Source organism: Chelonoidis abingdonii, chromosome 13 (genome assembly GCF_003597395.2).
Source record: "Chelonoidis abingdonii isolate Lonesome George chromosome 13, CheloAbing_2.0, whole genome shotgun sequence".
In the NCBI taxonomy this organism is placed as follows: domain Eukaryota; kingdom Metazoa; phylum Chordata; order Testudines; family Testudinidae; genus Chelonoidis; species Chelonoidis abingdonii.
The window spans coordinates 23,817,253-23,842,881 of record NC_133781.1 but is presented as its reverse complement, the minus strand read 5'-3'; the positions used below and the strand labels follow the sequence as shown (position 1 = coordinate 23,842,881).

Genomic DNA, 25,629 nt, shown 5'->3' with positions numbered 1-25,629 from the left:
GCTATAGCAAATCCACATATGTTTCAGATAAAATTCATTCAAAATATTAGCAACCAGACCTAATCATGAAGATACCTTAAGAAATGAAAACAAATCTTCTGAAGGCAAAAAGATGTTCTTAAGGCCAAGCAAAGTCTCTGTGAAGCCAGTATCACATTTTGGAAGCTCTATCTCAGTTTGAGGATGATCATTCTCGGAACCAGTGTTTTCAGTACAAGTTATCTGATCTGTTCCTTCTGTCTCCTCTCCTCGTACTACACAGAAGATATTAGGTTTTACTTATAAAGTAAACAAGTTGTGCATGAAAATTCAGTGCTTAAATTATCCCTTTGTCGTCTCAGGTCATTCTTTTGCATGCTAAAAAAATAAATTCTATTCTTATCTTGACTTCTTACTGTAGTTTTGAATATTACTGACTTTCCAATTACCAGCATCCCCTTACCTGTGTTTGTTCACTCTTCCAAATCTCTCCCTTCCCGTTCTTCCTCCTTTGCTACCTCTCCATTGTAAGCAATTAACTCAGTCTCTGCCTCTTGCTCCTTCCGTCCCCCTTCAAGGTATACCTACACTGTGATTAGACACTCAAAGGCTGGCCTGAGCCAGCTGACTTGAGCTGCCGGGCGCAGGCTAAGAGGCTATTTAATTGCCATGTATACATTCAGGCCGGGACCCTCTCATCTCTCAGAATCCTAGAGCCCGGGGTGCAGCCCAAACCCCAAAACAGCTACACTTCAATTAACTAGCCCCTTAGCCCAAGCCTGCTGGCATGGGCTAGTCATGGATTTTTTAAATTGCACTGCAGACATACCGAGACTTTTCCTTATCCGCTGAGACTTTTCCTTATCCACTGAAAGTCCTCACTTCCTTTTGGGGCCAGGTTTTGCTTTTTCCCGTCTCCCAGTCTTGTTATCTTATCCATACCTTCCCAGCCCCCGCCCTGATCCCCTCTCCTTTTTTTCCCCTTCCCTCCTCCTCCAGTTTAATCTCCAAGAGCACAAGCAGCACTCCTGTGTTGGTCTAACTGCAGTCTGAGGTGCCTATAATCATGGGTGCCTAACTCCCTATGCTGAGAGGGAACTAGGCTGGCTCTCTACTTTGCCCACTCTTGTAGCTCATGAGAAGAATGGCTAATAACCATGAAAAGCCTTAATCTTAGACACAATGATGAAGGGCAATAAACAGGTACAATAAATGCAGACATCAAAACTTCCAGTCGCTTAATTATTGTAAATATACTGTGATAAAAAAGCCTAAAGTAAAATTGTTGACTGTCTAGACTTCTGTCAGAAAACTGTCACATATTCAATGGTATTTTAAGAACTGTTTCACAAAAAGTGGAAGATTCTTCATCTTAGAATCAATCTTAAATTTGTTTTATTATGGCTGTTCTTTAAAATTACATTAACTTACCATGAAGTGCTAAACCTTTTTCTTTCAAGCATCCACCTCCGCTCCTAACCCAAAATTGTAGATAAAGAACACTTTGTCTGATGTCACAGTTATTTGTGGTTAACAAAGTGGCAAAGTCTTTTAAATCCGTTCGTAGATTCTCAGCCAAACAGAGCACTTGTAGATAGGTAGCCACGTTTACCTAAAATAAAACATAAGAGAAAAACCTGTTGAAAGACAAACAATTATCCATTCAGACCATGGCTAGTCACACTAGAAGCAAATTACTTTTGTATACTGTAATGTGCCAAGAAATTCCCTCTTATCTAGTGTTCTCTCTAGCGAAGAGGACTAAAATTGCTGGTAGATAGAATGGTGATCCCCAAACCCAACTCTAATTCCTACTGTGTGTATACAGAAGGAGGCATCACCATACTGGACTTCACAGCAAATGGGAGTGTAAATTCTTCTGCATGGGTTCCCTCAACAACTAATGGTGGCCTCTCATTACCACGGAGGGCCCCCACGATCAGTAGTATTTACAGAGCAACATTTGCCCCAGAGGATTTTCTTTCCTTTAACTCTTATCAACAGGCGATCTAGGAGATTTAAAATCCAAAGATTGGAAAGTGAAGGGAAAAGAACAAAAATATTTTATTTTCAAAAATTAGATTCAAGTCTGATTTTAATTTTTTTACTGAAATTTTTAAAAAATAGTTTTTTTTTTATACACATTTGGACTTAATTAAAACTATTTGCCAGTATATATCATTATCATCATCATCATCATCATATTGGGCTGTTTCTTTTATATAAATACCCTGCAATAGGGTTCTTTCAGTGACTGACACTAATTTTGGCAAAATCAAGCCTATAAATGGAACTTCTACAGATATAAAATATTCTGTATCTTGTCTGAAATTGTTTTACTTTAGTCTGAAAATAAATCCTTGTACAGAAGTGAAAAGTAATCCATTTTCTGTGGTAATATAATGGATTACATATAACTTGTTAAACCTACAAGTTAAAAGTTACAAACTCAAATTTGAGGTTTTCAGTTATGCTAATTAAACCCTAAACTAAAATATATTAACATTATCTGTATTCCAAAAGAGAAAAGCTTACCAATGAGGGTGTTTTAAAGTTGATTTCTTCAAAGTAACCATCAAACATTAAACTAAAAGTTGGATCTACACAAAAGATACAAAATTAAACCTTGTGAAATTTTATCATCTTCAGAACTATTTTTCCTTATTTCTTAAAGCAGCCATCAAGAAAACAGCAGTGTCTTCACCTTAATATTCAAATATACCATTTGTAAAATAATCCTTTGTAAATATAAAAACACAGCTGCTGTTTCAACAGAGAACACCAGATACATTAACTTTGCATTAATGTTTCCATCCTAATCTATCTGACCCTGACACTGTAATGATTTATCCAGGTGCACCCTTACATCTGCAGAGTCCCATTACTGAAATAAGTATTACTCACCATTTGTAGTAAGAATTACAGGCCTCTTTGCAGTGGCCATGAATGTCTTTATTGCACTTAGAAACCCAGCATCTTCATCAAATATTATATCAACCTATAGAAAGTACAAATAAAGTGTAAAATGTTTAGTAATAGTTTCATAGTTATGGAAAGTCACGTAGTTTATTTTAACAGCGTCCAGCTTTTACCATTAACATAATTTTCACCTAAACACAGTGAAGCTAAGGAAATATAGTTGCTACAAATAAAACCCACTAGTTTGTACCTAAAGCTTTTAGGTCAAAAGTCTTATATGTTCAAGTTTTGCAATATTTTATAGCATTGTAGTAGTGATGTTTTTGTTAAGGGCAAAATAGCACTAACTTTCTCCAAATTACATTTTGAGCTATAGTTTCCCACGCTTATTCTAAACCAAAACAAATTTTTATTTTTATTTGGGGGACAGGGGAGGTGTGGAGGAGGTGTCATAAAAGCCATTCAGCTATTTATGTTAAAGTATGAAAAAAAAGAAAAGAAAAAAAAACTCTTTTAATGCCTGCTTAGAAATGCTTTAAACATTATTTGGTATACCTCTACCCCGACATAACGTGACCCGATTTAACATGAATTCAGCTATAACACGGTAAAGCAATGCTCCAGGGGGGCAGGGCTGCACGCTCTGGCGGATCAAAGCAAGTTTGATATAATGCAGTTTCACCTATAAACACGGTAGGATGTTTTGGCTCCTGAGGACAGCATTATATTGGGGTAGAGGTGTACTTGGATAATTTAAAAAACAAACTTCACACATGGTATTTATGCAATTCTAAATAAGAATCTAATAGGTTTGACAGAATTAAAGAAATTTAGGTTAGAACAGCCTTGCAAAATTTTATTTGTCAATTTGCATACTCTGAGTAACTTTTTGATGGGTGGATAAATATATAAATAGGTTTCTTCACTCTTAATCATCATGGTACAAAATTAGTAAATTTTTCATCTGGGATAAGTTTTGCAAGTATGGTTCAGAAATACCTATATCAGTGAAATGACCTCTAGCTGAATTAGTTTAAAGGTGGATAATAATCCTTAATTAAATAAATATGACTGAAATATTAATTTTTCACATCAGTGACATATTTTAAGTTTTACCTCTTCAAAGAGTATAAGAGATGTTGCATTTTTTTTGTTGGGTTCCTCTCCTCCCACTTCCTTGTTTGTTGACTTAGTTTGAATATCCACTTTTTCTTTAGATGAATTCTGAGTATTTGCTGCATATAGACAGAGAATGAGGCATAAGATTAATGTAAAGTTAAAAGATGATTCAAGCTGTTTCATAGGCAACTGTACAATGCATTAGTGCCCTGTATGTATGAAATGAAAAAAAAACGGCATCAACATAAATATTCAAACACACCTATTTTCTTTTCTGATGTCTCTAGAGGACAATGATCTGCATAGGGTCCTGGGGATTACTGACTATTTGGGAAATGCTGACTGCCCAAGGTGCATTAACTCTTAAAAATAAAATTAAATAGGAGGAACTCATTAGGATATCTAGTCCATGCAGGATTGTTGGTTGCTATAATGCTTTCTTTCTCCTATTCTTTATCAGAGTACATAGGCCTGGTCCTGCAAAGACAAACACTTGCTTAAGTTTCCACAAATGAATAGTCTTATTGAAGTCAATGAGGCTACTCACTTTGTAAAGCACATATATAAATCACCCCCTGAGCGTCATAAGTTACACTGACATAAGCGCCAGTGTGGACAGTGCTATGTTGGCAGGAGAGCTTCTCCTGCCAACATAGCTTCTGCCGCTTGTGGGGGCTAGAATAATTAAGCTGACAGGAGAGCTCTCCCCCTCAATTTACAGCAGCTACATTAGAGCGCTTACAGCAGTGCAGCTGTGCCCATGTAAACTCTCTAGTGTAGCTGTGCCCTAAGTGTTTGCAGTAACTAGGCCTTTCCAGGGAAAGGACCCTTCCCTATTATGTGTTCATACAGCACCTAAAGAAAAGGGCCCCAATTTTGGATGGGGCCTCCAGGAACTACTATAATACAAATAATGTATTTTCTAGTGCTTTGTCTAGTCTGTGTCATAGCTGATTATTCCTCCGTATTTCATGTTATCCATTTCTATACATGCTACCCTATAGTTGGGATGTTAGAACGCCTACAGTTTAAAACACTGGTGGCCACCTGTGGGCCACAGGCTGCATGTGGCCCATCAGGGTAAACTGCTGGCGGGTTGCGAAACAGTTTGTTACTTTGACCATCTGCAGGCACAGCCACCCGCAGCTCCCAGTGGCTGCGGTTCGCTGTTTCCGACCAATGAGAGCTCTGACACACGGTGCAGGCCACAAGGTTGCCTTCCACTGGTTTACGGTATAGATATACATTTGCTTATCATGCTCTCTTGCATTACATTGTCTCTGAAGTTGTTTGCACAGTATGATTCATCAATTCCAAGGAAAGAAGGGACCATTGTGGTCCTCTCATCTGACCTCCTGTACAACGCAGGCCAGGCAACTTCCCCCAAATTCCTTTTGAACTATAGCATCTCTTAAAATCTAACAATTTTTCCAATCCCAAACAGAATAACCCCATTATAAACAGTAATACCTACCTTTGTTTTTTGTTTGAGATTTTACTATTTCTTCATTACTCTCAGGTTTAGAAGATATTTTGAAATAATTTGCTAATGTTTTAGGGGGTAAACTTTGTTTTAATCCTGTTCCTTTGGGTGAAAGTGGAGGTTTTCTTGGTGAAATAGCTTTCCTGGGAGAATTTATTTTTTCTGAAAGACAAGGTTTACATTAGCCTTCAACTTCTCAAATACTTCTCAGGTAAACTGACAACAGGGTTTAGTTCAGCTGTTTTCCACGTAATACAAAATAGTGTAATGTAAGAAGCAGTAAGCATAGTTACTTTTCTCCTTGTTTCTGTTAATTCACCTATGGTTAACATCCCATACAAGAGCTGCAGCACTTATTCTACAATGCAGACATAATTACTGGGGATAATCAAATTAAAAGTCGCTGTAAAAACAATATAATTCAGTAAATAGAGTTGGGGTTTTTTGGCCTGAACCAATGAAGCAAAAACATTCAAAGTCTGACAAAACTGAGTTTACCACTTTAATATGAATGTCTTTTAGCTTCCTTCTGATGGCCTCTGAAAGGAAAAGGTAAGATAAATACCACACTTACTCGGGGACTTGGTGCTGCTACAACTGTTAAAGAAGCAAGGTTTATGTGCATTTACACCTTGTTTGTCCACTTGATGAGACTGAGTAGCTTCCTTTAGCTGAGATAGGATCTGTCTACCACTTCGCTGGCAAGAGGCATTAACTTCAAATATCTGCAAGAATAATTTATGAAAATGGAATTCAGATGCCCTTTATTTAAAAAGTTATTTTTATACTTCTATGTACAAATTAGAAAAGCAGATTAAAAACAAACCTTAAAACCAAGCTCCTGAGCACAAGCATATACTGCAGCAGTTTTTCCCACCCCTGATGGGCCAGTAATCAGCACAGTATTGCACAGAGTATTCTCTTCCTCACTCTCAGATTTGTCATCTTTAAAATCCATGCTGTCCGTAGACTCTACACAATTATTTCAACCAAAGGAAACAATTTAATAATCTTTTTAACTATTATCAATTCTAGCCATTTCACATCAGAGGGAAATAAGACTATGTGGACATAGAATACTTTTCATATTTCAAAAAAAATTAAAATATTTTTCAAACAAAGATTGTATGTCTTTTAAAGTCAATATTTTGCAAAAAGTGGAAAAATTGCAGCACCTTGCTGACTCTCTGTGTCATCTTTTTCACCCTTCTGATTTCTTTTTTCCTCCCAATAAGCTCTTTTTTTCCATTCTTTCAGCCAACTACAGGAAAAAACCCAGAAGAGATATATTAAATATTACTCAGTAAACCGACACAAGTTCAGATGGAATAGTTCAGAACTCTTCAAGGATTACTTCTTCACTCTCCATTTATCCAAGCCAATTGTAGAAACAATTATATTCATTTTTTTCAAAGAAGTATTTGAAATAAACCACAGAGAATAGTGAGACTGATCAAACAAATTGATTACTAGTTTATTATTCTAAAGTAAATGGTTTTTAGTAAAACACTCAATGCATGTCTTTGTTAGGATTTTAATATAGCACAAATGGTTGTGACAAAAATCATTACCATGAAACAACTATTTGATGGTCTCTGAGGCATGAATTGTGGTGGCAGTTTCATCATTAGGGGACAAGTGCTGGCAAACGGCATTGATAGATGCAACCAAAAAATTAGGTGCACCTATTGGAAGAGCCACCACAATAACTAGCACCCATCCAGGCAGTCTCCAAAGAAGAGCAAAAAGGATTGGATGATCATGAGGACTAAATCATCCTCCATCCTGAAAATAATCTCTATTTTATAATATATTATCAGGTTGAGGCACATGTGTAAAAAACCACAGGAGAGCTCTGGCTCCTGTTGCACATGTTATGCCCATTGTGTATAAATAAAAGATTTCAGTCCCCACTGCTATCAATCTGACAAAATTAAAGTTTACTGAAAAACTAGCAAGCCTGAATATTGGAAACATTTCACTCCATCCCAGAATCCAATGTAAAAATTCAGTGTTTGTTGTGCTTTAGTGCCAGAAGGTCCCAAGCCTGACTGAGACTCCAAATGCTACCATAAAATAACTTAGGGATAGCAGATCATTTTATATCAATTGGTATTAAACTTGTTTCCACAGTACTGCAAAAATCTTATTGCAACACAATACCAAACATTGCAGACTTTAAAAAAGACCCCAAGTATTGTGATGTTCAGAATTATTTTGTTAAGACAACAAAATCATAGAAATGTAAGGCTGGAAGGGGCCTCAGGAGGTCATCTAGCCCCCTGCACTGAAGCAGGACCATGCATAACTAGACCATCCCTCACAGGTGTTTGTTGGAGATTTTTTTAAAACAAGTTAGACAATGTGGATTCTACAACCTCCATTGGAAGCCTATTCCAGTGCTTAACTATCCTTATAGTTAGAATTTTTTTCCTAATATTTAACCTAAAATCTCCCTTGCTGCAGATTACGCCAATTACTTCTTGTCCCTACATTCAGTGGACATGGAGAACAATTGATCCCCATACTCTTTATAACAGCCCTTAACATATTTGATTGTTACAAGACCCCCCCTCCCCCGTCATCTTTTCTCAAGACTAAACATACCCAGTTTTTTTAACCTTCCTTATAGGCCAGATTTTCTAAACCTTTTATAATTTTTATTGCTCTCCTCTGGACTCCCTCTAAATCAGTGGTGGGCAACCTGCAGCCTGTCAGGGTAATCCACTGGCAGGCCGCGAGACAGTTTTTTTCTTTTTTTATACATTGACTGTCCACAGGCACAGCTGTCTGCAGCTCCCAGTGGCTGCAGTTCACTGTTCCCAGCCAATAGGAGCTGCAGGAAGCGGAGCAACCCGCAGGTTGTTCACCACTGCTCTAAATTGTCCACATCTTTCTTAAATGGTGCCTGAAACTGGACACGGTACTGTAGCTGAGTCCTCACCAATGTTGAGTAGAGAAGGACAATCACCTGCAATGTCTTACATACAACACTCTTGTTAATATACAAAAGAATATTAGCCTTTCTTGCAACTGCATCACTATTGTTGACTCAGGGTTTGTTTTCATGTAGTGTTACATCACTGTACGCAGCTTTAATGAAGACACTACTACACCAACAGGAGAGCTTCTTCTGTTGGCATAGTTAATTCACCTCCCTGTGAAGCAGTAGCCATGTCAACAGGAAAAGCTCTCCCATCGACATAGTGCTGTCTATACAAGGGGGTTAGGTTGATATAACTACATCGCTCAGGCATGTGGATTTTTCGCACCTGAGTGACGTAGTTATACCAACATAGGTTTATAGTGTAAACCTTGACTCATTCAATTTGTGAGCTAGTAAACCCCCCAGATCCTTTTCAGCAGTGTTACTGCCTACCTAGTTATTCTCCAGTTTGTAGGTGTGCATTTGACTTTTTCAACTTAAGCGTAGTACTTTGCTCATCTTTACTGAATTTCATTATGTTGCGTCCAGACCAATTCTCCAATTTGTTAACTCCATTTTGAATTCAAATTATGTACTCCAAAGTGCTTGCAATTTGTCCAACCTTGATGTCATCTGCAAATTTCATAAGCACACTTTCCACTCCATTATCCAAACCATTAACGAAACTATTGAATCGTACTGGACCCAGGAGAGACCCTTGTAGGACATCCTCCCAGTCTGACAGTGAACTATTGATAACTATTCTGAGTATGGTCTTTAAACCAGTATTTCATCCACTTTATAGTAATTTAGTATAAGCCACAGTTCCCTGGCTTGCTTCTGAGAATGCCATGTGGGACAGTCTCAAAAATCCTCATTAAAATCAATGATATGTTTACAATAAGATACATTTGCTCATATCTGACCTGTGTAACTTTTTTATTTCTGTTGAGTTCCCGATAAGTTCACTGGAGTCCTGAGGTTGATATTTTTCTGTCCAGAGCACATCTTCCTTTTCACCACCTATAGCACAGAAAATAGAAATTGTCCATTTTAAACATTTCTGCATTTAGAAAAACTAAGCAAGTTGAGTTCAATTTTATGATTATTTTATAGCAGGCTTTTTGGAGGAACACTGGAATTAAGAGAATAAGATGCGGAAAATGAACCAACTCACAGAAGCAAAAAAGAGCCAAGACAGTTCTCAACAAGTGTTTAGAGCCAAATGCTGGTCGTTGCGCACAGCCTGAGTAAGTGGGTTGTGTGCGATGGATTACATGAAAGTTGGGAGGTACAGGCAAAGAAAAAGAACGAACAGAATTCACACTGTTGGAGGATCATGCATACACAAACATCCAAGTTCATAAGAGTCTCTATGCATAGATTCAGAGAGTTTAAGGCCAGAAGGGACAACCATATCACAGACCATTAAATTTCACCCAGCTACCCCTTTATTGGGCCTAATAACACACACACACACACTTAAGCAGGATAAATAGTTATTTTTTAAAAAATCAGTAACAAATTTTTAATTAAAATCAGCTATTTTATTTGAATGTTACTAATTCTTTATTTTCTTCCCATTTCATATCGTCTTAAATTTCTACAGTGGATATTTTGCTTCTTTGACTAGTTTCCTACTTGTCCATAGAATTTCAGATTTACGGAAAGATTTTTTCTACAAAAAGTTTCACATTTAAAATGATTATTTACAATGAAAAAGACAAATCTAGGCCCTCAATATCCTTGCTGTGAGAAGAGCACAAATTAACACAAAATTGATAAGCAACTAGCCTCTGCTAGATTTGCAACCAACGCTACCTTCTGATATACTGAACTTCCACATGTCAAGAAAGCTCCTCCATCAGGGTTTGCAGTGAAGTTAATGGCACTGTCCAGGTGAGTAAAATCACAAACCCATTCGCAGGATGATGGCCTTAATTTTCAGCAGTTTGGTTTCTGGTTACAAAACTATAGCCATTTTGTAAAATTCAAGACACCCTACCAGTAGTAACATTTACCAAAAAACCCCCAATAAAACAGCATTTATAATTTCATTCATTACAAATTTTTATGTAATGTTGCAATAGTACAAAGTTTTAAGTTAGTTTTACAAAGTCTCAACCTGATTGAAGTAAATATTTAAAAAGTAAAGCAAGTAATTTAAATCATGATTTATACTGGCTTGATTTAAAAATCACTCCATTTGATGAGATTCCCAACTCTCCTCCATTCCCCCTCTGTGGATCTGCCAAAGATCATTTGGAACTGTGCTCTGCAGCACACTGTGGAGATTCCATGTGCCCCATCTAGGTCCATTCACTTAATAGTATGAGAACATTTTCTAAGAATTTAAGTAGCAAATGTAAAAAGTTACCAGAGATAGGGTTTAATTTTGATCCAAGTTCACTGTCTTCTATTGTATTAACATCAGATTCCTGGGGTTTATTTGTTTCCATGTTTGTTACTTTTTCTGTGTCTGCTTGCTTTATGCAGGATACTTGGGTAACTGTGCTCTTGGGAGTTTTGGATTTTAATTCAGTCTCTGCATTATCAAATTGTTTTCTTCGTTTTGATTTGTGGTCTTCGGGTCTCTCTCTTTTCCTCTTGGTTTCTTTCTGATTTTCAGAATGTATTTGATCTAGTTCAGAATTTGTAGTTTTGTGTTCTTTCATGCATACTAATCAACAAAGAATAAAACGCATGACATCATTTCAAAACTTCAAATGTACTGACACAGTACATTTCTCATTGTTTCCTAAAATTTTAGAAATACTTTAATCACAATGACCCAAAATAAGATTACTGTAGTTTTATTCAGATCATGTTTCTATTTATATACTTTTTAAAACATTTACATTGTGCTGAAATTTAATTGTTTCTATGTCAGATGTTTTAGTTATATACATTACTAACCTTGTTTTTTATTTTTGAAAAGTACATGTTCAGTTTGTTTTTTCAGAAACTGATAAAAAACTTTTCTCACAGGAAACTGTGAGTTAGAAGATCTGATCTCTTCCAACAAATACTTTCTTAGTATTTTGGGAAAAACTGGTCTCTGTCCAGACAACTGCAATAAATACAAAATAAAAAGCCATTCAAAATACCCAAAAGCACGGATCAAATAAACCTATATGAAAAATTTCACTATTAAAGCAGAATTGTTTAACTAGTTTGTTAAGCACAATGACTACATACCCTTTGACATGCTATAACAGGAAGGCACAAGCTACATAAACCAACTTTGAGTTAAATAAATTAACCATGGGCAGATGCCTTAATTAAGGACACAGGATTTTGTAAAAGATCAAAAGCCCTGAAAATGTAAGCCATTTTGATTGACTCTTAGTTATTATAGCAATAAAAGACTAAAAATACTAACCACAATTAAAGAATTGTTGCCACTAGGTTTTGAATTTATAACTGAGAATTCACCAAGTGAAATAGTGAGTTTTGTGACATCAGTTACTTCAGTGTTTAGTTCTCTTAGCTTGGTTAGAAGAGGACAGGACGGTGATGTCAACCTCCACACCACACAACCTATGTAAGAATTAAAACATAGTTAAAAAAAAAGTACTTAATCCATGAACTCAGCCTCCTAGACCAAGTGAGAAGTAACTGCTATACCCTCAAAGCCAAGCCTATTTAAATTTACATCACAACATCTTCACACCCCATCAACTTCACGCTCCCACCAGCTAAACAATTCTGCATACCCGCCCATATACTTCCTCCTCCCACCTAGTGATCCTGTGCTCTCCCCACCCCTATTAATACATTCTGGGCTCCTTTAGTTCTTTGCAAGGCTGTCATTTCCTCAGTCCGATCCCCTCCAGGAGTAGACAACAGCCGCTGCCCCAACTACTTTCATTCCTCTCTCTCACCCTCTGAAGAAAGCAGAGCAGCACAATCCCTCATCTCTTAAGGAAAGAGCAAGCAGCTCAGGGATCCCTTTTGCTCCAAGCTTCTTTCAGTGTTAGAGAAGTAGCAGCACCTGGGCTGCTCTGGTTTTTCTTATCCCGTTTCCTTTCAGAAAAGAATCAGCTGCTTCCATGTCCCACCTGGCCAAAAGCAAGATTTTTACTCTCTAAATAAGTAGTTTTTTCAAGTCCTATTTTATTATGCATTATATCTTTTAAACATGCTATTTGTCTACTTATGAATTTATATGTTCCATATTACTCAAGTATCTGAGCTCTGTTTTAAAATCTGTATTTGACAAGACTATTGTTAATGCCAATGAACTTATTTAGTTTTGTTACTGCAACACAAAGCAAAAGTAGGAGCTGCCAATTATTCCATCGTAGTTATACTAAAAAGCTTGGTCTCTGAACCTTTAATTTTCAACATAGATCTCCTAGAGATCTACTTGAATTTACACAGGCTCACAGACAAATAAAAACTTACGATCATCCTTCTGCTGTACATGGACAACTCTCTGAAAACAGCAACTTGCCACAGAGTATGCTTCTAATACCGCTGCTTTCTTTGCAATGTGCCTTTTTAGAGACTCTGGCAAACCACTCATCAAAAATTCACGTTTTGCTTTGAACTGCTCATCGTCTTGAGAATTTTCAGATGTATCTTGGCTTTAAATAAAATAAGTGACAATGAAAAGCAATCAAGCTACCAAGCATGCAGAGTTCACAACAGTGTTTAATATGGATAAAGTTTACTTATCCCTACCAGCAATTTGACTCATTCCAAACTGTCAGATGTGCAGTCCTGAATTAAGTTTAATACCTGTGGTACCCATTGTATTAAAAATGAAATTGTTTAGATGTTATTGTGAAATTGCATACAACTTCTCTAGGAGAAGGGGGATATGCTAACATAATTCTTCTGATTATCACACCTTTGAAGTTTCACCCTGATGAGGGGACCCATTGTCTGGCTGATTGCCTATCCATGGTCTCTTCAAAAGGTTCAAAGTGGATTCTCTAGAGACCAACAAACAAAGAAAGGACATAGGGATAAATAATTTGGCCATCAACTGACTCAGGGCTTTTGTTCTGATCCAGCTAAAGGACAGGACCTCTGGTCCATGGTGGGCTCCCAGCCTTAGGGAAGGACTGGAAAGACTTCGGCCTACTGAGGCCCCATAAGATTGGGTGCTTGTTCTAGGTAGAAGCTGTGATGAACATGAAACACAAAAAAAAACCTTAGGTGGAATTTGAAGGACTACTTCTGCCAGAGCCTTTGTTTTTATGAGGGGTTGAACTCTGGTAAGTTTATTAACATGCATTTAGTTTCTTTATTGTTTTTAACAAATTCTCTCTGTCCTGCTTTTACCTTAAGAATAAAATATGCTTGCTTAGTAAGAACTGTGTGGTAACTTATAACTGTGGGCAATTACACTGTTGTTACTCTCTGAAAAGGCGGCAAAAAGAAACCTGCTTGAACATACTGTCTTTTTCTGGGAATAATAAACTGAAGGCAGGAAACTGTTCAGCCTGGAGTCACCCCTGTCAGACTGGAGATAGGCATACATGTCTTCTCCAGAGACAGGAAGTGTACAAGGGAGTCGATACCCTCAGAGTGGGTGCCACTGCTGGACCACTGAGGGCAAATATAGGTACAGTTGCCCTGAACAGCGCCACAGATAATTTACATATTACAATCGCTGCTAAACACTAAGGTTTACTAAGAGTAAAAAACCTGAAAGTGGAATATACACTAATCTTCCTGGTTCCCACAGTTCTAAGGTATATTTTAAGAAGATATGGTAGATGTGGTATATCTTGACTTTAGTAAGGCTTTTGATACTGTCTCACATGTCTTTCTCATAAACAAACTAGAGAAATACAACCTAGATGGAGCTACTATAGGTGGGTGCATAACTGGTTGGAAAATCGTTCCCCCAGTGTAATTATCAGTGGTTCACAGACATGCTGGAAGGGCATAACGAGTGGGATCCCGCAAGGATCGGTTCTGGGTCCGGTTATGTTCAATATCTTCATCAATGACTTAGATAATGGCATAGACAGTACACAAAGTTTGCGGATGATACCAAGCTGGGAAGGGTTGCAAGTGCTTTGGAAGATAGGATTAAAATTCAAAATGATCTCAACAAACAGGAGAAATGGTCTGAGGTAAACAGGATGAAATTCAATACAGACAAACGCAAAGTACTCCACTCAGGAAGGAACAACAATCAGTTGCACACATACAAAATGAGAAATGACTGTCTAGGAAGGAATACTATGGAAAGTGATCTGGGGATCATAGTGCATCACAAGCAAAGTATGAGTCAACAGTGTAATGTTGTTGCAAAAAAAGCAAACATCATTCTGTGATGTATTCGCAGGAGTATTGTAAGCAAGACATGAGACGTAATTCTTCCACTCTACTATGTGCTGATTAGGCCTCAACTAGAGTATTGTGTCCAGTTCTGGGCGCCATATTTCAGGAAAGATGTGGACAAATTAGAGAAAGTCCAGGGAAGGGGAACAAAAATGATTAAAGGTCTAGAAAACATGACCTATGACAAAAGATTGAAAAAAAATTGGGTTTGTTTATTCTGGAGAAGAGAAGACAGAGAGGACATGATAACAGTTTTCAAGTACATAAAAGGTTGTTACAAGGAGGAGGGAGAAAAATTGTTGTTCTTAACCTCTGAGGATAGGACAAGAAGCAATGGGTTTAAATTGCAGCAAGGGTGGTTTAGGTTGGACATTAAGAAAAACTTCCTAACTGTCAGAGTGGTTAAGCACTGGAATAAACTGCCTAGGGAAGTGGTAGAATTTCCATCATTGGGGATTTTTAAGAGCAGTTTAGACAAACACCTGTCAGGGATGGTCTAGATAATACTTTGTCCTGCCTTGAGTGCAGGGAACTAGGCTAGATGACCTCTTGAGGTCCTTTCCAGTTCTATGATTCTAACATGTTTCATATTACAGTCATTATTAACTAAATGCAGGTTTAGATTTTGAGCAACATAAAAGGACTCAACAACAACAACAGTACAAAAATCAGCCCGTAACATTTTAATATGTAACATACCAATTGATATTGAAACCTAAAACGTTTTTTACTACATTTTGATGTGTACTTTAAATATTATGTAACATGACAGGCTTACAAAGAAACCTGGGTATTTCAATATGACCATGAAAGAATTCAATACATTTCTCATAAATCATCCACAATTTGTACTGGACTGACCTGCTTTCATCAAAAATTAGGATTGGTTCATCTGCAATGTTTTGAGCTTTTTTGCCCAGGAATGAAGGTGGGATTCCTACTTTTCCTTTAAAAATAAAGCAGATCTGGATTAGTACTAACATCCAAATAATTGCTACAGTTATGTTTTCATCCTAATTTCATCTCCATATTAGATATTTGTGTGTTACGTATAGCAATATTCCTAAAATCTACTATACTTTTCTTCATGAAAGACTTATTCTGTAACTTAATTCCCTTAAAGATTTCTCGCTCGCGAGACACTGTCAACTTAAAAATCTTCTGTCTAAAAATATTTTACTTGGCACTGTTAAATATTTTTCTCTAGTTTCACTTTTACCTTGCAAATCAGACAGTAATTTGTGCATAGTCAGCCTCTCCTTCAGTACAAGTGTATAAAAGTATGATGATAAAAACCACATAAATTAGCAGGACGACGAAGAGGAATGGTGGAGTATCAGAAATTATTTTAGTTTCTTTAAATTAGAGATTTCCAAAATTGTTCTACTCTATTTAAAGGACGCTGTCAAGAGGACATATACACATAGTTTCTTTGTTGTTAATTATCTATTAGCGTAGCACACAAATCAGAAGTCAAAATAGGTCTTGGTGTTCAAGATTGGCACTTTATACGTTGAAATAAAAATGAAATGTTTATTTAAATCCAATTACCGTGTGAGCTCTTAGTAACCTTCATATTTCTAGATTTTTTCCCTAATACATCATTTAAACTTCGAAGTTTCTTTTGCTTTTTCTCCACACTCAGTGTAGTAGCAGTGGTACTACTTGGGCTTGAGTCTAAAATTATTACTGAATCCTGGACAGGAAACAAAAAGAAATTGATAAAAAATGAAATACAACTTCCTCCCAAAATTGTTTCTTTTACTGTTTCCAATTGTGAACACTACCAATTAATGATGAGTATTGCTGGAGCTGATAAATTAGACACCGTTGCAAAGCTCGAAAATTGCTCTATGTAACAGTTCTACTTGTGTTTCCTACAGAGGGGTATAAAGAGAAAGTTACAGGAAAAAAAATCAACTCAGGCAGCAAGTACACGAGTGAGCTTTTTTCCTACAAAAAGGAAGGAACATTGTGAAAGTGGTGTAATTTCAGAACTTTTTTTTTCCAAAAACTGTCCATGAGATGTCATTCTGTTTAGGAACAGTTATGCCTATAGGTCATATATTTCTGGCCATCCCCATCCTTTTTGGTTGTAACTACTAGGGATATTAAAGAAACCAAGATCCTGCATCTTCTGGGTAAATGACCCGTTTCTTGTTAATAAAATTGACATTTTTTACTTAAAGTAAAAACCTCAATCAGAATACTATATTAAACTATGTCCTGTTAGAGTCTGATTCCCCAGCCCATATGGTTGCAGGAATGATCCCTTAATCTTCAGACTCAGCTCATACAAGTTAATAGTGTAAAACCAAAACTATGCTACCACATCATCCCCATTCACTTCACATTATCCCATAGCAGAAATATGTACATAGGGTAAGACATTAAAATGAAATTATTACTTAAATGAGACTATCTAAACTTTAAAAGCAATATGAATTCTATACTACTCAAAATTTGCAAACTTACTTCATTTTCTTGGAATTTTTTCTTTTCAGCAAGAGCTTGCTGTCGAGACGAGCGTCTTACAGGTGTTGGGGTATGTTCATTAGCCTTTGATCTATTATGTTGTATGGCCTTTGCTTTTTCAATCAATTGTTTAGCTTTGGATATATTTTTAGAAGTACAGCTCATCTAGCAACAAAGTACAAAATAACAAAAATGCCTGACCATTTATAGCCTATATTCTACATTTAAATAAAAAATAGTCTACATAAGTTACATCATTCTTAAAGCTCATGTGACATACAATTTACAAGGAAATAAAATGATCGTGGGAATCATTTTTTTCCTTAAGGGAAATCTTATTTGGTCCCATCTTACACAAGCACATGATCAGGAGACTCATGGATTCACAGGCCAGAAGGGGCCATTGTGATAATCTAATTTCATCTTTGGTATGACACAGGCCCATAGGGTGTTCCCCAAAATAGATAATATTGGCTAAACTGTGATCATCATGAGGACCATAACTCTTACAAGTCTATTGCTATTACTGGATACCACTTTTACAAAGACACCGCACAAGTTATCAGAGCAGAAGGGAAGGGATTGCTATTAAAGATTAAAAAAAAAAATTAAGTGTGGAGCAGCAGCAGCAGACACTATGGAGCAGATAAGATACAAACATTAAATTAAAAATAATATATCGTCCATGAAGACGCCTGACAGCCATACAACGAGATTTTATAATTTATCCATGAAACAAACAAGTAGAGCACAGGCAATAATAATTTAAGCTTTCTTGTACTGCACCCAATATGATCAACCCAGTTCTGGAGACACTTGAGTCTCTGAATAATCTTTGCTCCTGCTGCTGCTAACACCAACTAGAATGCCAGGTAGTGCCAAGTCTAAGGTGGCTTGTTTCTGCCATATAACTGTACAACAGTATCATTCTGATAAAGATTTCTCAGGTATGTTGTAAAAAGCAGCTTCACACCTACTGAAACGTGTTCAAGACTAAGGTACTGCATCATCATCAAAACTGTATACTGGTTATCTATCCACCTGAAACGAAATTCAGCCCTCCCATGCTGGAGGTGTAAACCTATGAGCCAGAAGTAGAGATGAATGAAACTGGGAGGCCTGGTGGTGACAAAAAGCCCAACCTTGCCTATTTAGAACAAGATGCTATCCCTGGGCCCGGATCAGAGACTCTGTATTTTGTATCAGCCTCTGGTCAGAAGATGCCTTATAATTGAAGCTTCACTCCCTTCCTCAGAGCAGCTAGAGAAGGAGCTTTCTGACTCTTGATATCCCTGCACAGCATCCTCAATGATGTTGATATCTCTCCCTGACAGACAATTCTATCTTTCCCTCCTCCCCACAGCCTTCAGTATTTGGGTCTTTTCCCTCTAATTAAGAATTCCAGTGCATGCCTCAGTTGCTACTTATGCTTTTCCCAAGCTACAGCAGGAACATGACATGATTTTTTGACTGTTTTACTGCTATCCACAGTATCCTGAGTAACAGCAGTAAAACAGAAGTCCCATTTCATTCAGATGTATCTTGGCAAAGCTAATGCCACTGGATCCATCTTCCTGCAAACAAACATTGCATCTGATTACACTAATCTTCCAAATGTATTTTATTTTTAAAAATTTTAGCTTAAGTTCTGTAACAACTCAAGATTTAGGTCCTCTCATTTACCAGTACACCTGAGGGGAATGGCTTTTTCAAGTCTTAGTTGATTAACATTACACAATGGGGAACAAGAAGGTGCTACATTTATTTACTTTAATGTTCTACAAGTAACTTTTCAAACAAACACATAACAGACTTGATTATTTAAGCTACCTTTATATTTCTTGGAATAAATTCTTCATTTTCCATTGCTCCAGCTTTGTCAGATTTTTTAGATGCATTAATTCGAGTAAACTTCATTCTAAACAAGGAAAAAATCATGAAATTATTTTTTTTTTAAAGGAGGCATCAGTCTACACCTCAGATTCATTGGAATTTAAGACTGACTCTTATCAACAGATGCAAAAATCCTAATGAATAAAGGAGCTAAATGTATTTTTCCTTTGAGCACAAGCATACACTCAAATGACATTAACATTCATGTCAGAGAGAGAATATTTCCAAGTGTGTCAAGTTACTGTAGTTCATTTATTCTTAAAGCTCTCAGACACAGTCAGAATAGGAAATTTTGCTTCCCTATCCCATTCCACTGATTTAAAAACAAAACCTGGAAAAAAAAATCAGAATTTGGACTTGGGTAAATATAAGAGGGAATTCTTAGCCATCTGAGGATACTTAAACTTGCATATCATTTTCTACTCACCTATTGTGATCTGCTTTTCAACAGATTAGCAGAAGTTGCAACATCTTCCCACATGCCAAAACTGCAAACATGCTCCAGAATGTAACAATACTATTTCATCTATGCAAGAAATGAATCTCCAGACTTGGACTAAAGACCTAATGCTGCAAAGTTCCAGGTATACACAGCAGCTGCAGCATAGGGCTCTACTAGTTCTAAGACCAGTCAAAAGTTCAGTTCTTCCATGTTGCTATTCAACCGGCCCGCCAGTTTGTAGGAAACTTAGGAATGCTTCCCAATCCACTTACCACCTATATCCTGCCTTTTAATGCTAAAATTTATATAAACAACCATTCTAGTAGATAAAAATTATTTACCAAAGCAAAACATACCAGATATTCTAAAAATGCAAACTTTTACCTTATTGGGCTCTTTGCATCAAAGAGTACTGTAATCACTTCAGCTTTATACATGTTGCTTTTCCTCAAGGATCTATTGCTTGATTTTGGTGTGGAAGCATGTAGGGGACTATCACCTAGTGCATTCTCAGAAACTGTATTACTAATCCTAGCTTTTTCAGGCGTAATGTTTTTGAAGGTTTCAATTTTCTTTTGCCTTAGGCTCCTCCTTAATTCATTCTGTTTCAGATGTGATAAGATTCTTATATCATCTAAGGGTTTTTCCTTAATATTAGCATTAGCCCCAGTATTTTCATTATTTCCATTACTATTTGGAACATTTGTTTCTTTAGTCTCCAAAACCTTCTTTCTTTTCTTTTTAAGCATATTAGTTCTCTCCTTAGTAGTACTACTTTTTCTGGTACTGCAGTGTGAATGTTTGTCAATATAATCCTTTAGTATTTCACTTTCAGGTCTTGTATTTGAGGTTGGTTCACTTTCTTCCATTCCCTCATTTTGTTTTGAAGGCTTTTCACTGACTTCCTTCAGTTTTCCAGATATTTTTTTAACTCCACTTTTTACCGTAGCAGATGTTGGTTGTCTAAAAGCTTTCATAAATTGATGTCTTTCTTCTACAGTACATTTTGGCTTCACAGCTTCAGGACCTACAGCTTCTAGTACAGCTAACTCCAATTCTTCCTCCTCTATAACTACATTAGATTTTCTTTTTTGAGTCATTTGTTCAGTCTGTTCAATCTCTAAAACAGATGGACTGCTCTCTCTTTCTATTTCATACCCTTTTTGCTTCAAAAAGATAGAAGCTATTTTCCTAGAAACCTTTTGCTCCTTTAGCAGAGAGGGAGATTTTGGGGGAACGGGATGAATCTGTGCAAGGACAGTTACTGTCCGAAGAGGTAGTTGGTGAGAATCCTCGCCATTTTCAGGGACACTGGTACTATCACTTTTGTCTGTTTCGCTTGCTATAATAAAATTGTTTAGTGTTGGCATTTTGGTTTCTGGAATTTGATCCACTTTATTTTCTCCTTGACTTTTCAAAAAGTCCTCAAATGACACTGTGACTGTACTATCATTTAACTGTGATGTCTTATCCACATTAACTTCAAGGCTTGAAATACTTACAGTACTCTTACTTTCAATTATTTTAGAAGATGCGATTTGTTTTTTATCTTTTAGTTCCTTTTCATTCAGCTGGTTTTCAGAGGAGGAATTTTCAGACAAATCAGTATCATCTTTGTGCTTTCTTTTCCTTGATTTTTTAATGTAATTTTTTGATACATTTAGTTCCGATCCAGTTTTCTTAGCACCTTTTCTGCAGGTGACTCTGTTTGAAGAGTTTTTGCTTTGCTGATTATCTGCTGCTAATTCTTCTACATATTTTTGGGCAAGTAAAGCAGAAGCACTGTTATCAATAAAACTTGTATTTAAACATTCTTCCTTTGGTTTCATCATATCTGTACTGTCATTGCTATTAATTTCTATCACATATTGATTCTCAGGTGTTTTAATATCTCTTAATTTACTATTTAAATTAACTCTATTCCCTCTCCTTTTCAGCTTTGAAAAAGATTTTGAAGAAGGTCTCAAAGGTGATTTACAATCTTTGCCATCATCAACACACAGCTGGTAAGACTGGTTTATTTTATTTTCTCCAACTCCAATGAGTAAAGTGGTCTTCTCATTTGTAGAAGTCTTTTTAAAATAATCCAATATGTTGTTAGATTTTGGTGGTGACACTTTATCCACTGTTCTTGCTAATGGTGAAAAATATTTTGTAATTGTTTTTATAGGGGGATCATCCTCTCTTTGTTTCTTGCATGGCTACAAGAAAGAAAAGTTCAACATTAATTTTAACAATGAGTAACAGTTACTTGGACTAATGAGGTATGTAAGGTGGTAACACTGAATAGTACATTGCCAAATTATTTAACAGAATAAAAAAAAAATTAAGTCTTTCTCTAAGGAAAACACATATGTTGGTGTATTTCAACAGATGTTTTAACTTTAGATAAAGCTATCCAGCAACTTGGGTAGGGAAGCTCACTTGAAATTCACTCTGCAGAGTAGACCCCTGCACCTCTGCACAGCCACAAAGACTGCAGAGAGACTTTGCACAGAGGTCTGCCTGCATGAAGTTAATTGCATGATCAGGGCCTAAAATAGCTCTGAAAGGATCCTGGACTACCTTAGTTAAGGAAGCCTATCTTCAAGAAAAATGATCTATGATTAAGTTTTTCAGGGCAGTGACCAAAGTGCACCTTTGTACACCACCTAGTCCAACCTGATATTGTTTGGGGCCTAAAGGCATTATTGAAATGCAAATATTAATATTAAAATATGTCTCAAGGAAAAGAAACTACATTCTAATTTTTTTTCAAGACAGAAAATAATCTGTTACATCTTTCTCTGATATATGACCAGTACCATTTATTTGTAATGGTATCACTGAACCAACTTCAATGTATAAATGTCATTATTTTGTAATAAATTGTTATGCTTCTTCCATTGGCCTATGAATTTGATAGTAAGGGATGGTCTACACTCAGTTCTTGTACTACTCTATACTGGTTGAAAACCAGTATAATTAAAGTGGCACAACCCCTTAGAGTGGATGCAGATGTACTTGTACAAAGGTCCTTATACCAGTACAAATTATTATCATAAAATTAGGGGCATAAGCTATACTACAATAAGGAACTATCTTTATACCAGTATAACAGTTTCAATAATAGGGTGTACAAATGATCTGTTTCAGTAAAAATCAACCACATTCATAACGGCTAAAATATTGTGGATAGATGAGGCCTTAAATATCAACAACAGGCTACACTACACTACAGTTTTTGTTGTAGGAGATAAATTGAGTGGACTCCTTCAGCCTTCAGGGAATCCACAAACCTTATGAATAAAAAGACTGAGCATAACTTTGGTAGCATTAGTGATGTATAAATTCAAGGTAACAGTTGTTATTTGACATTTACCACTGGGATGATGGGTTGGTGGGATGCAACAGGACAACATTTTCATGTTGAATCTTCATGTCTTAGCTCATTAATATTTAGCATTTAGAGAAGTTTTACAAACAGTAAAACAACAACCCCCACCCCACAGTAACTCCTGATGCAACATCAGCATGAAACATACACCCCCCAGAACCAGGACATCTGTAAAGTGCAATCCCACACCACGGGAAACCCACAATGCTGCATTGTGAAGCTGCTCCACAGCACCACATCAGAGCCCCTGAACCTCTTCAGATGGCAGTACCAAACCATCACTTATTAGCATTATTACTCTTACCAGAGTGCCTAGGAACCCCAGTCATGGCCCAGGAGCCTGCTGCGCTAGGTGCTGTACAGCAAGACCGTCCCTGCCCCATCACATCCCTGCTTTGTTCCACCACATTATCCCCATCAGCCCCCCAGTAACATGTCCCTCACCTCGCTGCACCCCAGCTCCTTGCTCAAGCCCCAGGACGACGCCCCACAGCCCCCGACTTAGAAGATCCACTTCACAGCACAACAGGAGGAGAAGGATTTCCGACCCCAGAACCCTCCACCACCCCTTACATTTCAAAGCCAGAGCCCCCGCAGGCGCCATGAAGCCCACCCCAAAGCACGTCCCTCCCACAACCGAACCCGGGTGTCTCACCGGGGCGTCACTGTCCTTCCCCGGGACACAAGGAGCCGCCGCGGCCATGGTCACTCTCCCCATCATCCACTCCCCCGCGGTGGGGGGAAGCAGGATCCCTCAGTCCCAGGGAGACCCCTGCCCCAGAGCCATGGGGCAAGAGCGCCCGGCCCGGCCGAAGCCGCCTGACAGGAATTAACGCGCGACGGAAGCACCCAGGCAGAAAAGCGCGCGCGGGACACGTTCGGAGAGCCCGGCGCGAGAGGGGGGCGAGGCCAACCGGTCCACGTGACCAGAGCAGGCCTGCACATCAAGCCTTTCCCGCATCACGTGATGCTGGCACGACTCCCGCTCCCCCGGGGACAAGCCTGTCTAGGGTCACGTGATCTAAGCGCCAACTGGTCACGCCTCCTCCCGTCGTGGAGTCACGAGGTCTAGCGGCGAAGCAGGGGCTTGTCGCTGTCAGTTGGGACTTCGCACCGTTGAGGAAAAGGGGGTGGGGCGCGTATAGCGTCATGATGTAAAATTGAAGGTAGAAATGGGAGGCAATAGAGGTCAAACTTTCTGCAAATGCAAAGTAGCCTCGTCTCAGTCATCTCGGAATGGGGGTCCCCACAGGAGATAATCTTAACTGGTCTTTCCTTAGAAATGCGGCGTGTAGGTCACATGCTCCCACTGCCTTCTGGGCCTTGAAGTCACCCTGGGGTACCTATACAGTGCACCATCAGTGTCAGAGTGAGCTGGCTCTCTAAGGGGGCTGGGCTTGCTCACCTGTGCCAGGTTTGGGTGAAAGAAATGACAGCTAGCTGGGTCACGTGCTGGAGGAGCACATGTCTAAGAACCAGGTTTGTTGTATGTACAGTGGCTGGCTGTAGCCATTCAGAGGGAATCTGGGAGCGCTTCCTCAGCTCAGGAGGGGGAGGCTCGCTAGACAGCCAGAAAAGGGCCAATGCCAATGAGGAGGCTGAGTTGCATAGGTGAGAAGAGCCCCTGGGAAAGAAAGAAAGGGGGCAGTTTGAGGCTTCTGCCCTGCAACCCAGTGGTTTAGGGACCTATAGTAGAAGGTGAGAAGGGACAGGCTGGAGCCTAGGAAGCATAGAAGCTGAGCCCAAGAGAAGGGCTAACGACTGTTTAGGAAGAGGTCTGCCTGGCAAGAGTCTTGGGTAGTGGGGAGTGCCTGCTGTCTTCCCGAAATCAAGAGTTGCATTACATTTTTTTTAAATATGATTTTGTGTCTTTTGATTAGCCATGAGCTCTGAAACAGTGCTTCCTCTGTGCCTAGCACAGTAAGGCCTCAATCCTGATTAGTGCTTTTGGGTACTATTGCACTATGACTGTGATTGCACAAAGACCTATGTATGTGTTTAACTTAATGCCTTATGAGACTTCAGTGGACTACTCATGGTGCATTAAAATCGAACGTGTAAGTTTGCAAGTGTGGGTCCTAATTAAAGTGTTATATAGGAGAGAGAAGAGGCACACAAACTAGTGGCTAATGCACTGGACTGAGACTCAGGAGGCATGTTTCTGTTCCCTATTCTGCCACTAACCTGCTGTGTGACACTGGGCAAGTCACTTCACCTCTCTGTGCCTCACTTTTTCCTCCCACCATTTGTCAGTCTAGTTTGTTTAGACTGGGGCAAGGTCTGCTTCTTATTATGTATTTGTACTTTGCCTAATATAATGGGACCTACTATAGTATAATATGATAGGGCCTGACACAGTGTAGGTGTAGAGGTAAACCCAGCTGGAGTTACTTGCAGTATCAGGGCCTTAAGTGCATAAGAAAAAAATGACTTGTCCCTCATGATTGGACAAGTTGATTTTTGCAAGGCTAGATACATCATATAAGGGCTAGTCTACACTGGCAAAGCTCCCAATGCTGGGACACTGTCTACAGTGGCGCTTTATAGTGCTGAAACTTGCTGCGCTCAGGGATGTTTTTTTTTTACATCCCTGAGTGAGAAAGTTGCAATGCTGTAAATTGCCAGTGTAGAAAAGCTCTAAGTAATTAATACTATGTATCTATCCTGGGTACTTATCTGGCTCCCATTACTTTCCCACTTGAGTGCTTCACAAT

General features: G+C 38.2%; 1 protein-coding gene across 1 annotated transcript in view; it reads right to left on the bottom strand.

Moving 5' to 3' along the window:
• Positions 1-23,840, bottom strand: part of ATAD5 (ATPase family AAA domain containing 5) — a 28,426-nt gene extending 4,586 nt beyond the window's left edge. Inside the window, exons 1-20 of the mRNA XM_032805617.2 lie at positions 23,571-23,840; positions 19,924-21,740; positions 19,035-19,122; positions 17,205-17,369; positions 16,281-16,425; positions 15,591-15,675; positions 12,834-13,015; positions 11,809-11,966; positions 11,343-11,496; positions 10,804-11,106; positions 9,353-9,449; positions 6,676-6,761; positions 6,327-6,472; positions 6,075-6,225; positions 5,492-5,662; positions 4,015-4,133; positions 2,884-2,977; positions 2,515-2,579; positions 1,411-1,591; positions 76-254 (exon numbers count right to left, since the gene is read on the bottom strand). Coding sequence (XP_032661508.1) covers positions 76-254; positions 1,411-1,591; positions 2,515-2,579; positions 2,884-2,977; positions 4,015-4,133; positions 5,492-5,662; positions 6,075-6,225; positions 6,327-6,472; positions 6,676-6,761; positions 9,353-9,449; positions 10,804-11,106; positions 11,343-11,496; positions 11,809-11,966; positions 12,834-13,015; positions 15,591-15,675; positions 16,281-16,425; positions 17,205-17,369; positions 19,035-19,122; positions 19,924-21,740; positions 23,571-23,636 — 4,452 coding nt within the window. The 5' untranslated portion in view covers positions 23,637-23,840. The remainder of the gene's footprint in view (positions 1-75; positions 255-1,410; positions 1,592-2,514; positions 2,580-2,883; positions 2,978-4,014; positions 4,134-5,491; positions 5,663-6,074; positions 6,226-6,326; positions 6,473-6,675; positions 6,762-9,352; positions 9,450-10,803; positions 11,107-11,342; positions 11,497-11,808; positions 11,967-12,833; positions 13,016-15,590; positions 15,676-16,280; positions 16,426-17,204; positions 17,370-19,034; positions 19,123-19,923; positions 21,741-23,570) is intronic.
• Positions 23,841-25,629: the final 1,789 nt, after the last annotated feature.